General features: G+C 35.9%; 1 protein-coding gene across 3 annotated transcripts in view; it reads left to right on the top strand.

The window, feature by feature from the left end:
• The window catches only part of DIAPH3 (diaphanous related formin 3), a 484,080-nt gene that overhangs the window by 204,164 nt on the left and 254,700 nt on the right, over nucleotides 1–25,216 (top strand). For all 3 annotated transcript variants that reach the window (XM_070240326.1, XM_070240325.1, XM_070240327.1), the window contains one exon: nucleotides 22,747–22,842. In XM_070240326.1, the coding sequence (XP_070096427.1) occupies nucleotides 22,747–22,842 (96 nt within the window). The remainder of the gene's footprint in view (nucleotides 1–22,746; nucleotides 22,843–25,216) is intronic.

The raw sequence follows: 25,216 nt of genomic DNA, 5'->3' as shown, positions 1-25,216 counted from the left end.
CACAATGTTGTGGAACCACCACCTCTATCTAGTTCCAGGACATTTCCATCAGTCCAAAGTAAGACTCCATACCCATTAAGCAGTTTCTCCCTATTGTCCCTTCCCTTGAGCCTTGGCAACCACCAATCTATTTTCTGTCTCTGTGAATTTATTTATTCTGGATGTTAAATATAAATGAAATCATGTAATATGTGACCTTTTGTATCTGGCTTCTTTCACTTCGCATAATATTTTTCAGGATCATCCACACTAACATGTATCAGTGCTATATTCCTTTTAATGGCTAAATAGTATTCCATAGTACATATTATACCATGATTTGTTTATCCGCTCTTTCTCTGATGGACACTTTGGGCTGTTTCTTCCTTTTGGCTATTGTGAATAATGCTACTCTGAACATGTGTGTATGTGTGTTTGAGTGACAGTTTTTAATTCTTTAGGGTGTGGACTTGGTAATGGAATTGCTGTATCATATGGTAATTCTATGTTTAGCTCTTTGCGAAACTGCCAAACTGTTTTCCATAGCAGCTGAATTATTTTATGTTCTCACCAGCAATGTATGAGGGTTTCGGTTTCTCCATATCCTTGCCAACACTTTTTTCTTTTTTGACAGGTATTGATTTCAGGCGTTCAAAAAATTCAAAATTTACTGAACTATCCTTTTATAAAGCTTTGGGCATAACAAAGAAAATCACGTTTGTTAACTTCTCTTCTTATAGAGCTAATAAAGGTTTTAGTCAAATAGAGAAATCTTGGGATACAAATAATAATTAATTATAACAAATTTATTGAGTGGATGGTGGTATAGGATTCAAAGGTGTTATGACTGGGAAGCTTGCAATTTTACGTGAAAGATAAATGTGTTATGGGTTATTCTGTATTATAACTATAAAGTATATGTGTGTTAGTGAAGTAGATATAAAATATTACTTATGCTTTTTATTAAAATTATATAAAGATACTTCACTTAACTATTTAAACTGCTATAAATTATTCATTATAAAATAATTACATTACAGAAAATTTAGAAATGGATGAAAGAAAAATACCACCCTAAACTCTACTACCCTACTTAAATTCTTTGTAGGGTTTGGCTGTATTTCCTTTTATCCTTTCAAAATTTACGTATGCAGTATAATTTCTTGTTTTCATATGTGCTTTCTGTGCTGTTAAGTACCTTTTATAATATTTTGAATGACCATAGAGTATTGGGCATAGTCATATAACAACTATTAGGCATATTTAGAAGTCTGTTGGTTAAACCGGGGTAATTAGAAAAGACCTCATGAAGGAGGTAGCTTCACCTTGCTGATCCTGTACACACTTCATGTCTTTCTCTCTCTCTTAGAGAAATGTTTTCTGTGACTTCCCAGATTAGGGTAGATCTCTTTGTAATTCAATCCGACATTGCTCTTTATTTTCATTCATAGCACTGATTTGTGATTCGACTAAAACTCTTATTTGTGTGTTCATTTAGTGTTCTCTTTTCCTGTTAGATTGTAGTCTTTCCATGGGCAGAACTATGTCTTCTCTCCACTGTATTCCCTTCACTCAGGCCAGCGTCTGATGCGAATTGCTGCTTAATAAGCATGCTTGGTGGATGAGTGAATGAACACACAGGGAGAGGGAACCAAGAGTTTGAACATGTATATGGGGTGTTTGGGGGAAATATGTAGGCTTGGGAGGTAAAGAGTAACAGAGGAGTGTATTTCACTTTCTATGGGGATGAGGAGATAGATGGAGCAGTATTGCTGGAAGGTGAACCTCAGAAGAGTTGTGTTCATATTATGGAAGTCTTCGTATGCAAAATTGAGGATTGAAATTTTGTTCTGTCACTTATATAAATAATTTAAAATATTAAATATATTAAAGGACAGATGGCCCCCAACTTAACGATGATTCGACTTAGGATTTTTTGACTTTACAGTGGTGTGAGAGCGATACACTTTCAGTAGAAACTGCACTTCAAATTTTGAATTTTGGGCTAGTGATAAGCAGTATGATCCTCTCTCATGATGCTGGGCAGTGGCAGGGAGCTGCAGCTCCTGGTCAGCCACGCAATCACAGGGGGTAAAGAACTGGTACACTTATGACCATTCTGTCTCCATACAACCATTCTTTTTTTCACTTTCAGTGCAGTATTCAGTAAATTACATGAGATATTCAACACTTTATTATAAAATAGACTTTGTGTTAGCTGATTTTGCCCGACTGTAGGCTAATGTAAGTGTTCTGAGCACGTTTCAGGTAGGCTAGGCTAAGCTATGATGTTCAGTAGGCTAGGTGTATTAAGTACATTTTTGGCTTATGATATTTTCAATTTATGATGGATTTATTGGGATGTAACCCGTTGTAAACCGAGGAAGATCTGTATATTCTCTCACGAATGTTGAAATGTTTTGAATACGGACATAATATGATATAGTCTGTACTTTAGGATGAAAATTCAGTATCAGGCAGTTCTGTGTTGCAGTAGAAAGTCCAGGGGCTGGAATATCTGTTAAGAGATTACTTGAATTACCCTGGGGATTGGTGATGAAGTCCTGAATCTAGGTTACTTCTGTGGAAGTACAATAGATATGAGAGAGATTTGTGAAAGTATAGTCAGCCAGGTTTAGATAATCATTAGCTGGTGGACTTTGGAAAGAAATGCAGTCACAAGATGATTTAGGTTTCTAGGCTGAATTAGGCTGCCGTCTGTCGATTTTAGGCTGAAGATAAAGGGGTTTTATTTTGATCCAGTTGACTTAAGATGCTGTTATGGATCTCCACTATAGGTTATACCATAGCCTGGCAAAGCTTTTCTGTAAAAGACCAAATAGTAAATATTTTAGTCTTTGTGGGCCATATGGCCTCTGTCACAGCTGCTTAGCTGTGCTGTTGTAGTGCAAAGCTAGCCACAGATTCTACGTAAAGGAATGGTCATGGCTGTGTTCCAGTAATACTTTGTTTATAAAAACAGGTGGCAGATCAGTCTTGGCCCGTGGAGCTATAGTTTGCTGACCTGTGGGTTATATTATTGAGGTTTTATTTCGTATTATTATTAAATCATAGTGGATCCCAATGTGGGTTCTGGGATTTCCTTCAACAGTGGTCACTAATAGGATGTAGGACTGGAGAAATGGACCTTTGTATTTGCTTTTATTTGATGGTCCACTTCCCAGGCATTTGCGACTAAATGTCAAATAAGCAAGATGGAGAAAGGGTATAGTAGGAACTACCCTAACAAGTTTGATCAGGAAATCTAAACCGAGTGGTGGGAGAAATAAAGGTACGGGGGTGTCAAAGAGAAACTAGCTAGAAGTACAGGGACTAGATATTTTAGGAATGTTAAGAGCAGGCTTCTTGGACATGAGAGTAGTGGAAAAATGTGGAATTTTAAGTGCTATATCTTGGAATAAAGACCTTGCAGGAATAGGTCTAATTCTAGAGAGTCAAATAATTGTGCAGCCAGAATGTTGGACTGAAATAATGGAAACAGAAGCAAGATTCTAACACAGAAATTAACAATGAAACGCTTCAGCTTTGGAATCAGACGTCCTGCTTGGAATCCCATCTTTATGATTTTCTGACTTTGGATGAGTTTTCGATCTTTTTTAGATTAACTTCAATTTTCTCATCTGAAAAAGAGGGTTAATAGCTAATTACAGGATTATTAAGAAACAATGTCTGTTGAATGCCTAGTACAATACCTGATTCACATTACTTCATAAATGGCAACTATTATCATCATTATATTTTATTTGTATTGCATTATGATAAAGAAGGAGTATCTGTCGAAGCTTTATGAATGGGACATTGGACTGGATATTCTGTAAATTCCCTTCCATATCTAGGATTCCTTTTGTTTTTCCCCATTTGTTTATTTTTGGATGTACATCATAATATATTTCTAATTCTGTGTAGACTACATCATGTTCACCACCTGAAAACTAACTATAGTGCATCCCCTCACGTGAGCTTAATCCCCCCTTTTGCCCTCCCTCCTCCCCTCTTCCCCTATGGCAACCACCAATAGGATTCCTTTTTTATTGATATCATTCTAGGTTTCTTCAGTGATATTAATTTATTTCTGTGAATTCACATTTTTAGAGCATAGTATGTAGTGCCACTTTTTTGAGTAGTAAATAATCTTAAGAGATTTAGTACAAAAAAATTATCATCAGAAAGATGTGAAACTCACTTCTTTTTTATAGTCTTTAAATTAGATCATAAGTTCAGATTATGTCTGTACTATATCAAAATTATTGCTTCCATTTGTGAAATGGTACAGTAAACCAGGGTCAATGGTTGTCATTGGTTTATTTCAAAATAGAAAAGTGTTAAAAGAATTGGGCAGTGGGCCATGCAGAGTTAAAGTCAGATGAGACTGCTGTTTTTGCTAATGACATTTCCTTAACTTTTTTGAAAACTATTGAACATGAGCATATGATTCTTTATACTAATTGTAATGCATTACTGTACCCCATAATCTGTGAGAGCATTCACCTCTGCACTCTGCCTGTCCAGCTGTTGTCTTGAACAATTATCAGCAAGTTATTATTCCAGTATGAGCTGTGTCATGCTCGAAAGTGGGATGAAAAAATGTTAATGAGCATGCATGAATGTCGGTTGATGAAGGTTAAGTGGTTGCAGATATGCTTTCTGCATTCTTTCCTATGAATGTGCAGACTGAAGCAATGGTTTCTGATGAGGGATTACAAACAAATGGTCCTGATTGACAGTTCTTGATTTAACATTAAAATGGTATCTAAAGGCAAATTCTGTGTTTCAGCTGAATAATAGACACAGTGTTGTTGACCCCTGGTGCAGCTCCATACTTCAGCATGTTTTATTTTACAATTACCATTTTTTTCTATTGTACCAGATTTTCAAATTTTCTCATCTTGTATTAGACGTTATTTTAAAGTTGTGCCTGGTGGTGGTGGTATAGTTTTAAAAAAAACCCCAAACATTAACATGTCCATTATCTACTTATGTTTTTAGAATAATCACATTGCAATTTTCAGTATGATCAAATTAAAATATTATGTACAATAGCTGTTCAAGTTGATAAGCATAGGCCAGTACTCATCAGCAATATGTTCTTTCTCTTTGTGTCTGTTTTTATGTATTTTTAAATGATGACCCAGTACTTTTCCAGCATTTGTTATTTGTATGCTAATTAAAATTAGCCGTACATATTTTCTTTAGGAATTTTTTGAATTGATTTTTGCGAACATTGCATTTCACATGCCATAGATTGAGCATGAACTGCAAACAGAATTTTCTTTTAAAGAAATGACAATGTAAGGAACGGTATTATGTAGTGATGGTTTTTTTTTTCCTCATTGTTTTTTTCATCATTAATAATCCAGAACTTGGTGTTCTAACTGGAAGCTGTGCTTTGTAAAGCATAAAATGTTATACAAATGTTTGTTTTTAGCTAACCTATTTTAGCTGAAAGGACAACACATAATGATCACAATGCTTTGCAACTTGTAACAACAAAAAAAAGTGGGAATGTTTGTTAAGTATAGTATTGTAAAGTAGGATCTATAGTGATCATTTTATCATTTAATAGGTAAAACATTTGAGGGCTAAATATAGTAGACTTAAATCTTTGCCAATAGAACCATCATTTGACATATCTGGGTTATTTGTTGATAATTGGGAAATATTTTCTTACTTTTTTATGTGCCTTATGGAGACAGCTCCCTACAACTTACTGCCTACTTAATATAAGATTTTTAAATAATAATCCAGAATGTTATTCATCATTTTTTATATAAGCAGATTTTTAATGGTTGAACCTTTTTTGAAGTTTAATTTATAGATTTTTATTTTTTCTGATAAAATTCTGAGTTATAGAAAATACTCATGCATTAACCGTGAGTTGAAGGAAACAGGACAGGAATACCCTCCGTACCTCTTGGCACTGGTTTCCACATCTGTTCTGTAAATCAATATTCCTCTGCAGAAGAGGGCCTTCTTATCTCCCGGCGCAGCAGCTTTGTGCTTAAGGACTATTTCTCCTCGAGCTCTGTAATCCCTATTGTATTAAATGCTTAAGTCTTAGTGCTCCTGTGGCTTTTTTTCTGTCAGCGAGTGAAATTGGATATACAAATCATACTCCCTCAAGGCTAGCTACTTCTTAATACCATGCCTAGGATTGCAGTTATCTACCATCAGCAAGCAAAGACTCTGGTTTTGGTTATTGAATCACTCATGGCAAATCCTGCAGCCCAGCTGACCAGCCGGTTGGCCAAGCAACAAATCGTGTTGGATACCGCTCCTATGAAAGGTACTGTCCTAGCTCCTGGGATACAGGCTGAGCAAGACAGATAAAGTTCCTGCTTTCAGGTAGTATATTTTCAAATGGAGAAGATGGAAAATAAATTGGTAGACTAAGAAAAATAACCATAGTTTTTGAATGTACTATAAAAGTAATGAGCAAGGCATGTTGATGGGTGCTAGGTTGGAGAGGGTGGTCATGGAAGACCTCTGAGGTCATGACATTTAAATAGAGATTCAAAGGAGAAGTAGGAATGTGCCAGGCAAGGAATCGAGGGAGGAGATCTCCAGGTTTAGGAAAGAGCGTGTTCAAAGTTCCTCCGATTGGAAGGAATCTGTAATCTAACATCCATCAGAAGTTCAGTGTAGCTGGAGCATATTATGTGAAGGTGAGAATGGCAGGAGATGAGGTTTGAGGCCTGGGCTGTTTGGAAAAGCTTCATGTAAACATCTGAGTTGTTTTCAAGGATGAATATGCTTTTTGAAAGCAGGAAAGAAGGAGAAGGCTAATCCTGCAGAAGGAATGGTTGGAACAGAGAGAGAATCAGCACTCTTGAAATGCCTGTTAGCCTAAGGCATAGGAGTGTAGATGGTGGCACTGCTGGCCTGCCAGATAGGGTGGTGGTTGGTGTTACAAGGCTAAGAGGTGGTCTGCTATGAGCCTAGAAACATTGATGCTGATGGCAAATCCTTTCTAGATTCTCTGCCTCTCTCCTCTCTAATGGGAGGCATAAAGGACTCTAGCCCCTTTCTTTCTAGTACACAGAAAAGTTTGTTTGAAACATATTAGTGTTAAACACAGTAGTTTTGACTCAACTATGTATTAATAAATAAATGGATATATTTAAATAAACTATCAAAATCCATTGCTTAAAAACATGGATGGCAGTAGAAGTCAAATCTCTCCTCTCTCCAAATTCCATCATTATTGTTCTGTTTCCCCGTGAGGATTGGTATGTCTGGGATCTCAGAGATATACTAGGAGTTCATGTGTGATGATAATTCTTGAAATAAACCCTCCTGTTCTTCAACTGCCTTGCACAGAATAAGGCTGGAAATGACTGAAGCTTTTGCTTTTTGGGTTTGTTTTTTACTCAACATTTCTTCTACAGTCTATAGAAAAGTTGTTCAGAACTGTATTTTATTATTTAGTGTGTGTATATGTATATAAGTTCATACATTTAGATATAGAAAGTGACTCTCTGTGGGGCTGAGAGGAAATGGATGCATTCTAATCCTGTCCCCTACTCATCTTTCAAGGCCCACACTTAAAACCCCTGACTATGTAGACTTCCCTGATCAATCTGGCCAGACGTTATTGTTTTTTGCTTCTCTGAACCTTCATCTTTTTTCTTGACTGACCTCATTTCTTTTAGTCATTGAAAAATGTACTAATTTTTTAGTAACTCTTTTACTGGATTTCTTACTGGATGTATATCAAAAGGTGCTTGACTTCTCTAAAACTTTTCACCTTATATAAATGATTGTATTATTGTGTAATTTATCTCTGCACATCTGATGGCTCCAATTTCAATTGAAATTCTTTAAGGACGAGGACTATGTTTTACTTTTCCATGTCCTTCTGTGGATAGCCTCAGTGCCTTCTGAGTGAGGGAATGAATGAATGAATAAATGAATGAAACAATTGAAGATTGTCTCTACAGTGACAACGGAGCTAGGGGAGATCTCCGTACTGACAACTAGTGCAGGTCCAATTGTTATCACTGCTCTAATAGGGCTCTTGGCCCTGAGTGTCCTCCTCTAGGAGATGGAGTATGGTGCGGTGAGAATGCCCTAGACTCCAGAAGATGATTTCCAGTCTTTAGTCTACGACTAGGCAGTGTTATGGCCTTGGAGAGGTCAGTTCTCTGGTCCTCAGTTACATATCTATAAAATAAGAGTTCACTTTAGTTTAACTTTCCATAAGTTACCAAAATAAACTTTAAGAAACATCAAAAAACCCATTGTATCTAGGGTCAGTAGAACGGGAACTCTGCTAATGGTGGTAAATTGATCATTTTCTTTTCACATAAGGGAATGAAATTATCACTCAGACACAGTAAAAAGTAGACACAACTAAGCTTATATGCATAAGAAAAAATATGTGTAAGGATGTTCACTGTAATAATATTTTTGATACTGAAAGTTTAGAAACAACTTAAGTACTCATCAATAAGGAAAATAATTAAAGTATATCGTTAAATTATGGTACTGAGGTGATATACAGTCATGTCCCGCATAACAACGTTTCAGTCAAGGATGGCCCACAGATACGATGGTGATCCCATAAGATTAGTACCGTAAAGCCTGTATGTGTTGTAAGCTCTTCCATCTAGGTTTGCGTACATATACTCTGTGATGTTCACACAACGGCAAAATTGCCTCACGAGACATTTCTCAGAATGTATCCCCATCATTAAGCGGTACATGACTGTACTATGGAACTGCTAAAAGTATGTGGTAAACCCATTACATATGAACATAGAAAAATATCCAGGGTTTATTGCTTTGTGAAACAAGTAAAATGTAAAGCAATGTATATGGTAAAAGCTCATTTGGTTAAAAAGGAAAAAAAAATCCCTAAACTTTGTATACATCTGTTTGTGTATACATCTGTTTGTGTTTACATACATACTGATACACATATTTATATTCTGTGTGTAGCTTTTTAGAAGACAGAAGCAGTAGCTTTTGTTTCCAGTAGCTTTCTTTGGGGAATATTTGTAGTAACAGGTAGTAAGGTAATGGAACCTTCACTTTGTGATGTACTTCTGTAGTGTTTGAATTGTTTTACAATGAATTTTTAAAATTTCTTTTTCCTCGGGAACAATTCCAGAATAATAGGGCTATTAGCTGAAATAGTATGTTTAGTCTTTTTAAAAATTCCTTATATATTTTATGTGTGTATTGTTTAACTGGAAAGGTGACTTTGCCTTAGTCAATGTAAATGAATCCCCAAAATGGTAACAAGATTTGTGAGTCATTTGTTTTATTTTTAAACATTCACGGCTTAAAAATGACCTTAGCTTTCCAAAGTGAAAGAAATTTTTGTCAAGTATATTACATACACAAGTTTCCATTAATTCAGTAAACTGCATTCAGAAAGCAATATATTTGATAGTTAATTATTCCAAATGGTGCTGGCGATCCAAAGGGACACCCATTTGTAATGAAGGGAATCTGGGTAATGGTTCTCCTGAAGAATGTTTGCTCAAGTGTGAGGATAGACGTAATTGATGAAATGAAAAGTTGCATATATCTTCCTCAGGCTTAGAAGGAGCAGCTTCTGAAAAGCTGAGAAAGCATTGTGAGGATTCAAGTAACTAAAGAGACATTGAGTGCGGGGATAAGATTTTAAATTTGATAATTTGAGGATAAATATTACATAGGCCACTAGAAATATGTGTTTTATGTGTTGCATTCTTTTTGGGCATTTGTATGTACATATTGGGAAGAAATAATTCTTTTGTAATCCTTGCCGACTTAGTCTTTAAAATTTGGAATATAATTGCTGCTGGTATAGATGTTTTTTCCTACTAGAATTGCAGGAGAATTTATATCCAATGTGAATTTCTCAATCATGATTTGAAAAGTCTAATGTAATATAGCATATATTTCTGAAAAAAAAATTGTCCCCTGGCCCTTTTAGCGCTTGTGCATCCCCCTACCACTTACAGAGCAAGATAGTCTTTGCTGTCTCAGTGTGCCCTGGGCCCGTTCTTGTGCTCCAGAGCTGTTGGTCTTGTTCTCCCATGTTGCTCAAAGGACACTGTGAGACAGTCTTTCCGTGGAGATCCAGACAGGAAGCTGGTCACAAATACCCTCTGCTCTGAGGCTTTAAAACCTTCTTTGGTTTCCTTTCACTCCCTAAGACCCTTCTTCCCCAGCCTATTTCCATCTCTGGGAGAAGGAAGGGAGCACACCCTGTATCGTTGGGTCTAAAATCTGGTCTATCTCCTCTGATCCCCTATAAATTCTGCCTTGGCCCAAGGAAGGCTTCCTTTTCTTTTTGTCTTCCCTGTGTCTGAGACTCTGTCCTTACTTTATATTTTGCATCTTTCTTTTCTATTGCTGATAGAAGGATCCTGTTCTCAGTTTTATGTAGTTACAGGAAAGTTTTGTAAATGTGTTAAAAACTTTTCTCCCTTTAACTACCCAGCTCTTGCAGTTGAACCACATAGCTTTCAAGACTTGTCTCACTGCAGATATTAACAGAAATCTAATTTTATATTCAATGTTGTGGAATGACCTCTTATTCTAAGTGTTATCTTTCCCCCAGAGGAAATAAATGTCATTGATCCAGAAATGGCAAGGCTATGGGGAAAAAAAAAAACTTAGGAAAGAAAAAACAATTAATCTTGAGTTACCATCTCCAATTATTATCTGGCTCTACTTTCTCTGGAGGGTAGAATGAATCTTAGTCATTCAGCCTTTAATTTCGTTCAATTCTCATGTCATCACATTTGTAGTTTCTACTGTTGGGCCAGATAAGCTCTGACTAGCCAGCATGGTAAAATTTCCAGAGTGGAATAAGCAGAAGAATAGGAGTCTAAAATACTGATGTCCCTGACCAGACTCGGCCTCTCTCTGTTTCAGTTTTCTTGTTATAAAATGAGTGTTTATTAGATGATTTTCTACTCTCCATTTTAATTGGGGGGGAAAGGGGTTTGAAGCTTTCAGAAATTCAAGTTGTCATTTGATATATGGTTTTGATGTTTCTAACATAAAGTAAAATAGTCTTAAGAAAAGAAAATCATTTTAAAGAGTAGGAATTTTGACATGCACCAGAGAGTTCCAATTAATAGGTATTCCTAGATGTCAAAAGTGTTGTTCTGTTTAGTCTTTCATTTCCTGTTCTGCATTGGCTTGTTGGTATGTGTCTTTTGAACATTAACTTTTACTGTCTGACATTTTCATGAAGCAGTTAAACTAGAGATAGTTTTTAATTAGTAAGACTGGATAGTTTACAGTAAGGGATATTTCAGTTCCTGTAAAGATTCTTCTCCACTGAGATGTTAATGCTTCTCTGCTCAAGTGTCGGGTGGCCCAACATAATTGTGAAGTAATTGAGTTTAAAGTGAGATTCTCTAATAAGATTTAAGCCACTGCATTCCCATTAATGAAAGGTTTCTTTCCTTCCTCTTTCACAGAATAATTCTGTTAAGTACTTTGTCTTTTCTTTTTAATAGCGCATTTGGTTAATATGCTAAAGGTAAGATTTCTTGGGGAGGCAGGATGGAAGACATTGGGAAATGACGATTTATAAAAAGCCTGTTAACTTTAAATGTGGACATTGGGAAGGAGGTGGAAATGTTGCTTATCTTAAACTTTTAGGAGTTTTTGTTGGAGCTTTGGGATTATAAAGCACTAAGGATTCTGAGTCCTGTCTTGGATCAGCTCTCCTTTTTACTTGGTAAGATATATGCACGAGGATCCACAGCAAAAGGGAGAGAAAGCACCATTTTATTGTTAATGTGGATTTATCTGAATATGCCAAATAGAACTCTGGTCTTGGGTTAGTAGTTTGAGACAGAGGCCTAAGGCTGGCTCCTTCTCCAGAACCCAATACTGTAGGTTATCCATGTGCCAGCTGCCTATATGGAGCAATGACCAAGAAGATGAGACGATAAATTTCAGTTCTGGAAAATGCTGGGCTCTCTTACCTCCATACTTACCTTTTAAAGTGGAAGGGCAAGAAGAGGGTGGAAAGAGGAAGTAAGAGCTTCCTTTCATATAAAAGTCCATGCTTGCTTTCTCCTTATACATTTCTCATGACAGAGTAATTGGCATGGGCTACTGTATTCTTAGAAATCTGAGAGCTGGCTTCTTTCACTTAGCATAATACCCTTTAGTGAAATAAGTCAGAGAAAGACAATTACCATATGACTTCAGTTATATGCGGAGTATAAAAAACAACAAATGAGCAAATAAAACAGAAGCTCACTCATACATGCAGAAAACAAACTGATGGTTGCCAGAGGAGAGGGGCGTTGGGGGATGGGCAAAATAGGTGAAGGGGATTGAGAGGTGGAAACTTCCAGTTATAAAAATAAAGAGGTCATGGGGATGTAATGTACAGCATAGAGAATGGAGTTAATAATATTGTAATAACTTTGCATAGTGACAGATGATAACTAGACTTATCATGGTTATCATTTCATAACATATATCAAATCACTATGATGTATACCTGAAACTAGTGTGATATTGTATGTCAGTTATACTTCAATTAAAAAAAAAGTCTGAGAACTGAGTTGTGACGTACAAGAAAACGGAAGTATGATTAGGTTCTCAAAACACTGAATTGCTCAAGAATTAAATGCCGTGTACAGTTTGGAGAGGTAATCCAGGGTGAAGGGTAAGAGAGGAAGGATTCTTTTGTAGCCGCATTGTCTGTGCCATCAGATAAGCAGTCAAACAAATGTATGTATATGTGTGAGGTATATTGTGCAGTGGATAAGCACTGTCTCTGTCTTTGACCAGCTCTTAAGAAAGACCATATGCATTTTAAATGATCCCAGTTTGGTCTGGTTTGAGACTTTTGAGGTCACTTAGATTTATTTCTCTTCGTTAAAAAAAAAAAATTGTCCTCATTCCTACATAGACTTTCAAATGAAGAAGAGGTCGAATTAATATTATTAAAAAGGAGAGGGTGATTTGAAATCCAGCCTTATAAATATCATTTTCTTCTATTTTTTTATTGTGCTCGATTTACATAGCACAAACTTTTACCATTTAAACCATTTTTAAATGCACGGTTCCATGGCATTAAGTACATTCACATTGTTATGCAACCATCAGCACCGTCCATCTCCAGAGTTTTCTCATCTTCCCCTACTGACAGTCTGTACCCATTAAACACTAACTCCCTTTTCCTGTCTTTCCCATATAAAGATTATTTTTTAAAACATTTCCCCAATCATGGGGAATTTTTTAAAACATTTCCCCAAAACATGGCCCCTGCTAGTCCTCCCTAAACTAGTTCCCTGTAGTTGGAAGCCTTATATGGGTCATTTGGGTTGCATATAGGGAAGATGATGTACTGGAAGAGGTCTGTACGTGAGTTAGGAGTTTTATATGGCTGTGTAGGCTCTATACAATAGGAGATCCAGCTTGAAGGGAAGATAACATAGATATACAAGTAGCAAAAATCCAGATTTAAAAAAAAATAGTTCCAAGTTAGGGTGATTTTGGATACAAATTATCACATAATTGTTGATTCTAGAAAATAGACCAAGCAAATAATGGAGCTCCAGTCGAGTAGGCCAATTGGAGACCAGAATGATCTGGAACACTACTAGCTGGCAGCATCGTAGAACACAGGAATAAAGATTCACTGATGAGAAATGACTTCTCAACTGAGCTATCAGAGATAAGAACATGAAATCAGAGGGACAGGATAACTAGTTACCTGTCAGAAAGGCTATATAATAAAAGTTGAATTGAGTTGAACAAATACCTAGGTATTATCTCCATCTTCTACTCTTTGCCACACTGGTGCGTGTGTGCACAGATACACACACACACACACACACACAGAGTAAAGCATTTTTTGGTTAGAGATGACATATATACCCCTTTCCTAGGGCAATGCTAAGCCTGTAGGTGGAGATAAGTTCATGATTCTTATGGTAGGGGCGAGGTACCAGAGCTTCATTTTTCTAATACTAAGACAAACGTTAGTGTGAAATTTGCACTGATGCTCCACACTCTGATTAGTTTTTTGCAAAAATACAGGATCATGAAGAATCCAAGCATGCTGTCATTGAATAGAATTAAGAACATTGTAAAATTCTGCTTCTTAAACCTGAAATTCTTTCTCAGTATTTTAGCATCATAGTGATTTCTATGTCTGATCACATTTCTTCTATCAAGTTTTGGATAATCACTCTGGCCATTTTGATGAAACTCTGTGTTATGTTTTCCTCACACTCTGATCCACCAGGGATGGTCTGCTCACTATTTAATATGACATTGCTTTTTATCTGTTGGTTAATATAATTTATTGTTACTTTTTCTATTCCCAAGTTGCTTAGCACTATGTGTACAAATACTAATAAGTTGGCTGATTAAGTCTTTCCATTCTACAGCATGCTCGATATTCTGAATTACCTGTGTCCTCATTTGGATTTAATCCTTCTTTTAAATTAGGAATGTACACTGAGTTCTCATTCTTTTTATAATAGGGTTTTTTTTTTTTTCCCCTTCAGTACATTCTCTTGTGTATGCATTAGCATATCATGCATTAACTTTGGTCTCTGCTTTGTAATTTTTTAACAGAGATAGAGTTCTACTTTCTAATATCATTGGAGGATATAGGAGAGTGGGTTGCACTTGCAAAAACAATAGTTAGTAGAAAAATTATTTTTTATGCATACACATATTATTCCATGACCGGGAAGCACCAACATTCTGGAAGAATTTATGGAGGGCAGGTACTAGAAAGATGACTTTTATAGTGGGGAGATTTTGAGGATACATAATAAAAAATTTAGGGATGTTTTTATGAGAATTTATGATAAACCAAGAAAGATCATGTGAGAACAGGCACCATTTTTCTTTTAGCTGAGATTTTAACTCTTTCCTGCTGCCTTTTACTTTTCTCCCTCTGACCTTTGGTCCGTTCAATCAGAGCTTATCTCAATTTGTAACTAATTTAATTAAAAAATTAATACTAAGATATACATGATAAATAGGCTTAACTGTCTCACGGTTATTTTTCTCGGAAATGTACAACTTGTTAAGTTAAAGTTGTTGAATGTATGAATTTGAGAGATTTTGATATTTTATTTGGTTTGAACTCCTGTTTTTCTGCTGTCTAAATCTTTGGTTATGAAGAGTTGTTTACACACAAGGGGACCTCAAGAAAGTGGTTCTTTTGGTTTGTAGTGGTAATACTTTTGAGATGAGCAAAATTGCTAATTTCTGTGATTGCAAAGGCCTTTAGAGATCAAGCACTTTTTATAAAATACCTTGATTGGTTTGTTATTTCATACAGGAATAGAGAGAGGAGAAATGAATGCTTTTTAGGTCAACTATGTGGAAATCATTATCATTTTGAAGTATATGCTTTACATTTTTTATAGAATATATTCCCTATGCCTTAATAATCCTTTTGTACATGTGATAATGGTAAAAAAAAAAAAAAAAACACTAGATACAACCCTAATTAAGTGCTTGTTAAACAGTGAAATTTTTTTCTCTATTCATGTATTGAGTTGTAGAGAAAAGTCCCTCAAGACTGTTTGTTTTGTGACGTTGTCTACTAGCACAGAATGTCACATAAGGAGAAATATGCATTTATTTGCTGCACTTCTGATGATTGCTGTAGTTGAAATAATTTATTCCACATAATTTTATTTAGTGCTCTAGCCACTCTTCTTATATATTATGTAATTCTTAGCCTGGAATTGCCAAACAGACAGCTTTTTGCTAGTATAAAATACTCTGATTAGTTATGGCAGTCATATATTAATATTTGAATAGAAAAATAGCCTGTTTCTCACCCTGTCTATTTTCTTTGTAGTTTGGTACATAGTCATTTATTTGTGTGCCTAGAAATATTAAAAGTGGGTTTGACAGATCAGATATGACTAAAGCTATTTATACAATTTAGGTTTTCAATACCAAAGCATTTACATTGATATTTTGCCAAGAGGGTATTGCTAACTTAAAAAATAATTCATTCGAAGTTTTTACTTTTTTCTGGGTATTCCATATCTTCTGCCTTCCAGCTGCCTAAATCTTTGAAACCATGTTATCCTATCACAGCCACCCAGTAGTAGTAACCCTCAGAAATCTATTTTCCTTTCACAACCATTTGGCTCTTCTTCAACTCTGACCCTTGAGATTCCCAGGTACCTTCTATTCATCCTATATTGCTGAGTAAATGAACGTTATCCAAAGTTGCCACCATTTGAGAGCAGTAATAGGTGAATTCTTGACTTCTTTCTTCGGAACTGTAGTTTTTTCACCTAGCTTTAAATGCAGCTCATTCAGGAGACCAAACATTTCCCGTCCCTCCCTCAGGTCCATTCACCTTCCCACTCACTCTTCCACTGAACATGTACAACCGGGGAAAATTTGATCAAGTGTAAAGGCAAAACTTGGGGAGTTATCTTTTTCTTATGTGCCTGATTGTGGACTGTTTTCCTCATGCAGGTTCCTGGCCCCGGAGGCTGCTCTGAGCCGGTGGTGGTCAGAGCCCTTGTCTGGGTTCTGTTCAAAGCCAAACCATGGGCAAGGAACTGGTATTCTCTGTGCTTAGGGCTTCTCATCAACTTCATATTTAAGGGCTGTTCTGCTTCTAAAATTTGGACCCTATAAATTTTTGAGACTATTTATTAGCCTCTTGAAAACTCAGTAGTTAGAAAGCAGGAAGAAAAACCACTCTTATGCAAATCTCCAGTTTTCATATGTCTCCCTACTCCCACCTTTCATCCGTTTGAACATTGTGCTAGACCTCAGGTTTCATTTCCTAAATAATTGACTTATGCTTGCTTTATTTTTGCAGTTGAGTTGATTTTATTGGCTTCTCTGTGTCATAGAGAATGCTTACTTAATCACGTATACTTCCTTTTATCCTCTCAAGACTAGTGTAATAACAATCTAATGAACAAAAGGTATTTTATTGTTAACATGTAAAATTTAATAGCATTTGTGCTAAATGCATACCAGAAAAAAATTAAAATGCTTTATATTTTAAAAACATATTGTTGTAAAGTATATTTTACCAGGAAGTACCAATAAAAATAGAATAAACAATTATTAGTAGCATTTACTTAGTTAAAATATTCAATTATGGAAAGAGAAAAGAGTGGTATTTTATACCATTTGTGCCTCTACTAGCTAGTTATACATTTAGAGCTGCATATTCTAGAAATTTTTGCAATGGTAAAATAATGTATGATAAAATTTATGTGGAATCTTATTCCTGAAAAAAGGTCACAATTTTAATCAATCTGATTAGAACATAATGGAAAATGAACTGGAATAAGATGTATAGCCATGTTCCGTGGAATTATGATTTTTAATGGAAAATTTAGTATAAAGGAAAAGATTTTGAAAAGAGAGTCTTTATATAATTTTGCTGCTATTTTTGGCACTTTGAAAATAGAAAAGAATAAAGAGAAAATGTAATTAAAAAAGACTTTTTCAGTTTATGGCTCCCGGCAATATAGAAAGTTTGCCATCTTTGACTTCATTCTGACATAAAACCTTTACAAAATGTGGCATATGCTGTGTTAGTGATCAGAACCAGTTTTGAACAGTGTTAATCTTCTCTCAGAAGAAGTGCAGCCTTACACAACATCTCTAGGGAGTAGGATTAAACACAGACCTCTGACGGCAAACAGGTAGATCACAAGTATAGATGACACTAATAATCGGACTTTATGATTCAGAGTTTCATCATTCTTGAGACAATCTAGTCTTTTACTGAAAGTGTGTTTTGTACTAGCTTTAGAAGAGGAGTTCTACCAGTGATGGGGCATGAGTCTAAAATGTGCTCTCCTATCGCCTCCTCAGTTGTGATTAGGCTCTGATTCTTGTCACTTACTTCTCTGTCACTGTGGAGAGCAGGGGAGGGTTACAAGAAGGTAATTATCACCTCATTACGTTCTCACAGCTCCTTAGGCTGGTGTCCTAGCCCATAGACATAAGCCCTAGTGCAGTTCAATCGCTGGTTCATGGCGGGTCCGGGGTGCAGGCCCAGTGTTGAGATTCCAAGCCCGAGTTCCCTGCAGGACCCTGCCTTCTCTCCCAGCTACTGTCTCAGGGGGATACTGTCAGCATGGGTGACTGAAACAGGATTTTGTGTAAAAAAACCAAAAAAACCCCTTTGTTCCTACTGAACATCCTTCTTTTTTCGTATTCCTCTTTAATGCATCCTTCTAATTGTCCAAGGTTTAGATCCTGCTTTGTCAGTGACCTTTGCATAAACATTTTCACAGGTTTTACACTGATTTGAGGTAGTCCATTATCTGGCTGCAATTTTTTTTCAACATCACTTTTCATTACTTCTCAGTATGAAAGATTTTATCCAAATCAGTCTGTTTAGATAATAGACTGATTATCTGAGTTCATATCAATAAAAGCATATTCCTACTTTGTTTTTTTTTGAATCCTGCTGTTTGGCTTTTTAGAAAACTTCGCTTCTTCCTATCTCTTTGTCCGTATTCTCACTATTTCAGTTCCATCTTTTCTCAACCATCCTTTGACTATACGGTAGCAGAGAAGAGAGAAGAAAACCATAATTTCATGGCATTATGAGTGTGCTGATACATTAAACTCAGTGTGTAATTTGTCATTTTTATAAAAAGACAGTATTGGTTAAAATTGCTTCAGTCTCTGATTTGGAGGTTGAAGTAGTCAAGATTGCTTGGTAGAGTTTTTCTTTTCACTGTGACATCTAACACATTTCACAACTAGTAGAAATAATATTGGAGTCAAAGTCTGGTGATTATTCTTTTGTCAGATTTGTTGCTTAAAGTTACTTACTCTGAGCATTATTTTTCTCATCATGGGTATAATGATGATAACAGTGGTAGTGGTATGACTATTATGAAAATTATACAAGAATGAGCAACAGCATGTGTTCAGTGCAGTGCCTAGTAGACATTCAATAAAGGTTACTTAAAATTTACGATTACTAGTTTCTTTAGGTAGACTAGAAAATGTTTCAGAATATGAAAAGATACTGGTGTTGAGAAATATTTAAAAAATTAGAATATGCCCATTTCTTGAGGCTGAAGATAATAAAATATAATATATACATTTTCTAAAAAGTAGAGGATTGCTATTTGGTCAGATTAAGGAAAGGAGGTCCACTAACATGATTTTTATTAGCCTTGAAATTTGCCCTGAAATTAGTCTGAACATTTTAACCAATATAACAAAACAAGAAGGTTTAAGTATTGGGAATAAGGAGACAAATGTGTCATGACTTGCTGGTACCTGGAAAACCTGTGACAGTCCGTGGAATATCTAATAGGACTGGTACATGTATCTCCATTCCAGATTTCTCTTCTTCATATCTGTACATCCAGCTCCCTCTTGTTCCTGACCACTGAATGTGCAAGAGTCCTCAAACTGAGCATGTTTAAAACTGGACTAGTTCAATCCTGTTCCTATTTGTTGTTGAACTAAATAAAGAGCACCACCTTCGTCTGCCTGATTGCTTAAACCTGAGTTCCCCCTTTATTCTTCTGTAGTGTGTAGGTTCATACATACATATATATAAGGAGCCATACACACAGGCACACATACACAGATACATACATCCAACAGACATTTGTTGAGCACCTGCCATGTTCCAGACCTTATTCTTGCCATTAAGGATACAATGGTGAGCAAAATTTCTACCCCTAAGGAACTTGCTTTCTAATGGAGGAAGAGAGACAATAACAAATTTATGATATGTTAAAGTGCTTTGGAGGAGAAAAAAGGGGCAGAGCGATGGTGATAGGGGATGATGAAGTGGGGGGAGTTGCTATTCTATATAAAGCAGTAAGGGAAGGCTTTTCCATTAAGGCTTAACAGGAAACTTTTGCTGCATCATGGTGAAGAGGCTGTGGTTGGTCAAGCCTGGAAGTGGGGAGACTAGTTGGAAAGCAGTGGTGATTCAGGTGAGAAAGAATTGTAGTCACAAGCAGGGAAGTAGTAGTAGTCAGGGAGAGGGTGAGAGGGCTCATTTTAATGATGGATTGGATGTGGTTGTGAAGGAAGTAGTGGAAAGAAGGATGATTTCGAACTTTTTGACTTGAGCAGTTGAAACTAAAGCATTCCCGTTTTCTGAGATGAGGAAAACTGCTGGAAGAGCAGGTATAGAGGTGTCTGTGTTTTTGGTGTTGGACATGTTAGGTTGAATGTGCCCGTTAGACACCTAAGTAGAGATGCTGAGAGCAGGCAGTTTGACGTTCAAGTCTGGAACTCAGGAGATAGATCTGGGCTAGATTCTACTCTTGGGACTCATCCCATCTCTCTACCCCAGGTGACAGCACCATGTGCTCATTTGAATTACCGTTAACCCCCTTCTGACTTACCCTTCTACCATTACTTTTGCTACTGTTTCAAAAATTCACCTTTAAAAACTGGAGTTTTTCTTAAGATGTAATTCTTTTGATTTCTCTCACATGTTTAAACATTCAGTGGCTCCTTATTGCTTGTAGGATAAAATCTAGACTTCTCAATCCGACTTAAATGGTCTTGCATGATCTGGCGCCTGATTCAATTCTGAGGTCATTTTTTTCACTCGGTGATCTGTGCTCTTATTATTCTCAGTTCATTCTGTGCCCTTCAAGTTCTTGCACCTTTAGACCTTTCACTGTCCTTCCATTTTCTGTGCCCTTTCTCCCATCTGCCCAAAACCTTCTCACCTGCCTAACTTACTTTCTTTTTCTAGCTTTTGCTTAGATATCATTCATTCCATGAAGACTGTCCCTGATAAGTGTGGGTTAGGGAGCTCTTCTTTATTCTCCTGTGATTCTTACTGAAACATCGCAGATATGTCTATGTATTGTAATAGCCATTTACTTTGCAATCATCTCTATTGGTCCTTAAATTCTGTGAGGCCAGGATGTCTCTACTTTTTGTATGTTTATTTGTTTTTTTGGTGAGGAAGTCTGGCCCCAAGCTAACTTCTGTTGCCAATCTTCCTCTTTTTGCTTGAGGAAGATTGTTGCTGAGATAACATCTGTGCCACTGTTCCTCCATTTTGTATGTAGGATGCCACCACAGCATGGCTTGATGAGTTGTGTCTAGGTCTGTGTCCAGGATCTGAGCCCACAAACCCTGGGCCACTGAAGCAGAGTGTGCAAACTTAAGCACTGTGCCACCAGAATGGTCACAGGATGTTTCTATTTCTTTAGTGTTGTGTCTGTGTTCCCTGGCACAGTCCCTTTTAGTTGATGCTTAACCAATATTTCTTATTTGAATGAAAGGATGAATAAAATGGCTGATGATAAAATATATATGCAAAATTTAGCAAAGTTTCTATATTGCAGCAGTAACTCGTTAGGAAGTATGGGGGGGGAGTAGAATTAACCAATCTCCAACCCCCACCCACAATGCTTAGTATAATTTAGACATAAATTACCTAACACTAACAGTAAATATGCAGGTTGTCTATGAAGAATACTGTTATGTTGAATAATTATAGACAAATGTCATTTCATGATTAGAAAGTTTGAAAATTGTCAACATATCAAATCTCTCAGTCTATTTACAAATGCCTTGCAATTCAAATATAATTCTAATGGATTTTATTTTTGGAACTTTTGAATTACTCAAATTCATGCAGAAAAATGAGTTAAAGTGAATTAAATTTAGAAAAGGAAGAATAATAATTCAAAGAACCAATTAATAAAATATATCATAAATCTGCAGTGCTGAAGATGGTATAGTAGTTCAGGAGTAGTATATTGAACAATGGAACAGAAGTGGAAACCCAGAAAAGCACGTATAACATAAAAGTGTAATGTAGAGTCAGTTGAGAAAGATGGTTGATTATTCATAAAATGGTACAGAGATACTTAATTTTTTTAAAAAATTAAAATTTCATCTCTGCCTCACACTATGTACCAAAGCATATAATTATAATATGCATTTCTGATATAAAAGAAATGTAATTGTAATGTGCCATCTTATGTATGAAGATGCTTTTTGAAGTTTTTTTTCCCCTAGCCTTAGTGATTTATTTGTACATTGCTAACTGAACACTTTGCTCCATTGTTCTTTGTTATCAAGATCCTAATTTTGTAAAGATGACTGACTTTAATCAGAAGGGCTGTCCATGGACACAAAGGAGAGGACAGCTGAAATAGCCACAGTATTGGTTACAGCTGGTCACATGTTGTTTAGCATGACGTATTTATTCTCTTATTTTTTACTTTTTTTTTTTAACCAGGGATAGAGAGGTTAAATGCATTTGTTGATTTTAAAACACTCATAATAAGCTGAGTATCAAAATTTGACTCTCTCTCCAAGATTTGGAAAACAAATTGTAGACAGTCTACTCTTCTAGGTTCATATGAGCTATATTTTTAAATAAGCTTGGTATATGAGGTGTATCAAACAAACAGCTGTGTGTGTTTTTGTTTGGCTCTCTTGGAGCTAACTTCTTAACCTTTTCTAAATGTAAGTATATTTATTTTTATCATCGTGTCCTGTGTGCTCTTCAAATGAGCTAACTGCGCTTATTCTCGCACCTGATGGTATTGGCTTCCATAGTGCACGTCAGTTTTTCTTTTTCTTGTTAGACCTTCAAATATTTACTCTTAGTTTTTCTTGCATAAGAGCCACCAGTGCCTATTTGGAATAGTTTAAGTCCTGGGATGTCTCTTTTATTATTTTTACGGTTATATGATTTAAAAGATTTGTTTTTTCGAATTTTTGATGACAGAAAGGTCACATCCTGTCCTTTTTCAGTTGAATGCCATCCTGACCCTAACATGGATCTATCCTTTCTTTTTACAGAGAAAAGGGAAGAAGATGATTTTGAAGAGAAGAAAGCTATTAAGAAAAAAATTAAAGAACTTAAATTTCTAGATTCTAAAATTGCCCAGAACCTTTGTAAGTATCAAATTTTGGTATTATTAAGTTAGCAAAACACACTGGAGGTGGTTTCTGTTAATTATTTCATTTTATTTATGACTTATTTTTCATTTTATTTTATTATTAGTGTTTGCATAATAAATTCAAAGATAACTTTCCTTTAGGCAAATTTTGAGTTAAATTCTTCCAAAGATTAATGCATACTGGAAAATAAAGCTAAGAAAAGGATTGAGAATGAAAATATGTCTCCTGTGACTGAAAAGAAAGCTGCCCTTTCTAGTCTCTTTTTTAAGTATAAAAATAAAGAATTAAGAATTTGGGTGATGACATCATATTTTGAAAAACAAAAATGGTAGTGGATTATTTCTTTTATTCCTCTGAATCTCTATTATTTGTAATACTTGATCACACACAAAGGAGGTTGGAATATTAATGGAAACAAGGATGATGAATAAAATGAATTCCATTATCCCATCTGAGCAGTTCAAAGTCTTTCCTCAAAAGTACTGACTGGAAATATTTTAGATTTAATTACTGTTACAGGAGCTAAATACTCAGTGTTGAATTATCTGCCTGACTGAATTACTGTGGGAGAAGAGGGCAAATAGTTTTACTTCTAACTCATTTCTAACTGCATCTTAAATGCGTCAAAGATAGTTCTGCTTGGAACTGAGATAATATGTCTGTATATATTACTTCCTGATGGAGCAAGAGAGATATAATGTGGAGAATCTAGAAGCATGAAGAGTTAACATGGCTTTTAGTCTGCTCTTCAATTACTATATGCCTCCAGTGAGCTTTTAACAAATATTGGAACAAAACAGTTCTTCAGTGAGAGGATAAAGATCCATGCTATTAACGAAAGAGGGAGTTAAGTTAGATGCAATGTGTGCAAAAGGCAGAGTTGACATTCCTTTGGTGTGAGTTTTGGAACCACCTTCCTTTCATACCATGACAGAGGGCCATCCATTTTCTGCAGTGTAGGCCTGCTGGTATCCCATGGATGGTGTGCAGACATTAATGCTATGGCCAATATGCGATTTTTTATTTCTGATCATAAGTTGGTTGCATGTTCGAGAAGCTCCAGTGCTCTTTCCCCTGCACCCAGAATGGCAGTTAGAATGGTGTCCATCACCCTGATGTGAGGATCATAGGAAACAGAGCCCTGTGTTTCTGATGTGTGATGGACGTGCAGTCTGAATTGGAGATAATTTTTTTTGTGTGCTTAAACCACTGAAATTTGGAGGATTGTTACATGATACATGTTACTTCAGGTAAGTTTCCCACCTAAAGGAACACTGTCTCAGCTCAAAGCATGATTAACTTAGATAATGTCTAAAAGCTCTGTACTCTGTCATCTGAAAGAGATGATTTTTTTCTTGAAAGATGTCCATGACCTGCATTACGATTTGCCCGCCTTGAATCTAAACAGCCTTGTTAGGGGTCCTGCAGAAATACCATTTTGAATAGAATTCTTTTCAGATGGGTCAGTCATGTTAAGCTACCGTCTAAATATCCATCTCAAAGTTGAATAATTGACTTGTTGGACAGGGTTCTCTAGTATTATTTATATGTTACAGAACATGTGCTAAATAGGATTTCAAATTTAATTGTAATAGTTAATAATTACTGGTTATCTTTTTGTGCTAGTTCTGCATTTGGCTCTTTAATCTTTACTACAGCCCTACCACATAGTCGTAGCACTGATGTTATAGATGGAGAATCTGGTGGGTGTAGCAATTCAGGGACTTAATAAGGTTGTTCATTTCGCAAATGGCCACTAGCTAAAGGGTATATCTATTCCTGTTTTGAGGTAACAAAATTACGTTATCATAGAGAACAATACTGTGTGTCTTGTTTGCTTTAGCTAGAGGATATATATCCATTCATTTAATTGTTAAACATGTTTTAAAGTATAAGATCAAAAGGTCCAGAATTTATCCCCTGTCATATTATGATGTAATCCATTCTAGAATTATTCTTGCCCTTTCTTATTGTAACAAGTGTTATAATTTAAGCTTTAAGAAGCTTTAGCAGCCTATAATCTTTATTGTAATTATAGTCTGATTCACGGCTGGTTTTTGTCTCTGAAATTCGGAGTCTTTTGAGATATACTGAATATATCTCATACATTGACTCTATCTTGTCACTTAGAAATCGAAGATACTTTCTCTTAACTGAAATGGTCTGTAGAATTGTGAAGAAAGGATCTAAAATTCACTGATTTGTTTACCTATTTCAAGGTGGGTTAAGTTGCCTATATTATGCATTCGTAGAGGTTTTGGCACAGACTCTGGAGTCAGCATAAAAGATTAGAATTCCAGCCGTTCTAGGATCAAGAGATGGCTCGGCAGTTGTACAAGCTTCATGTGCTTTACCAGACTTTTTGTAG

The sequence above is a fragment of the Equus caballus genome, chromosome 17, assembly GCF_041296265.1.
Source record: "Equus caballus isolate H_3958 breed thoroughbred chromosome 17, TB-T2T, whole genome shotgun sequence".
Classification (NCBI taxonomy): Eukaryota; Metazoa; Chordata; class Mammalia; order Perissodactyla; family Equidae; genus Equus; species Equus caballus.
Note: the sequence above shows the minus strand (reverse complement) of the source record. Positions and strands in the feature narration are given on the sequence as shown.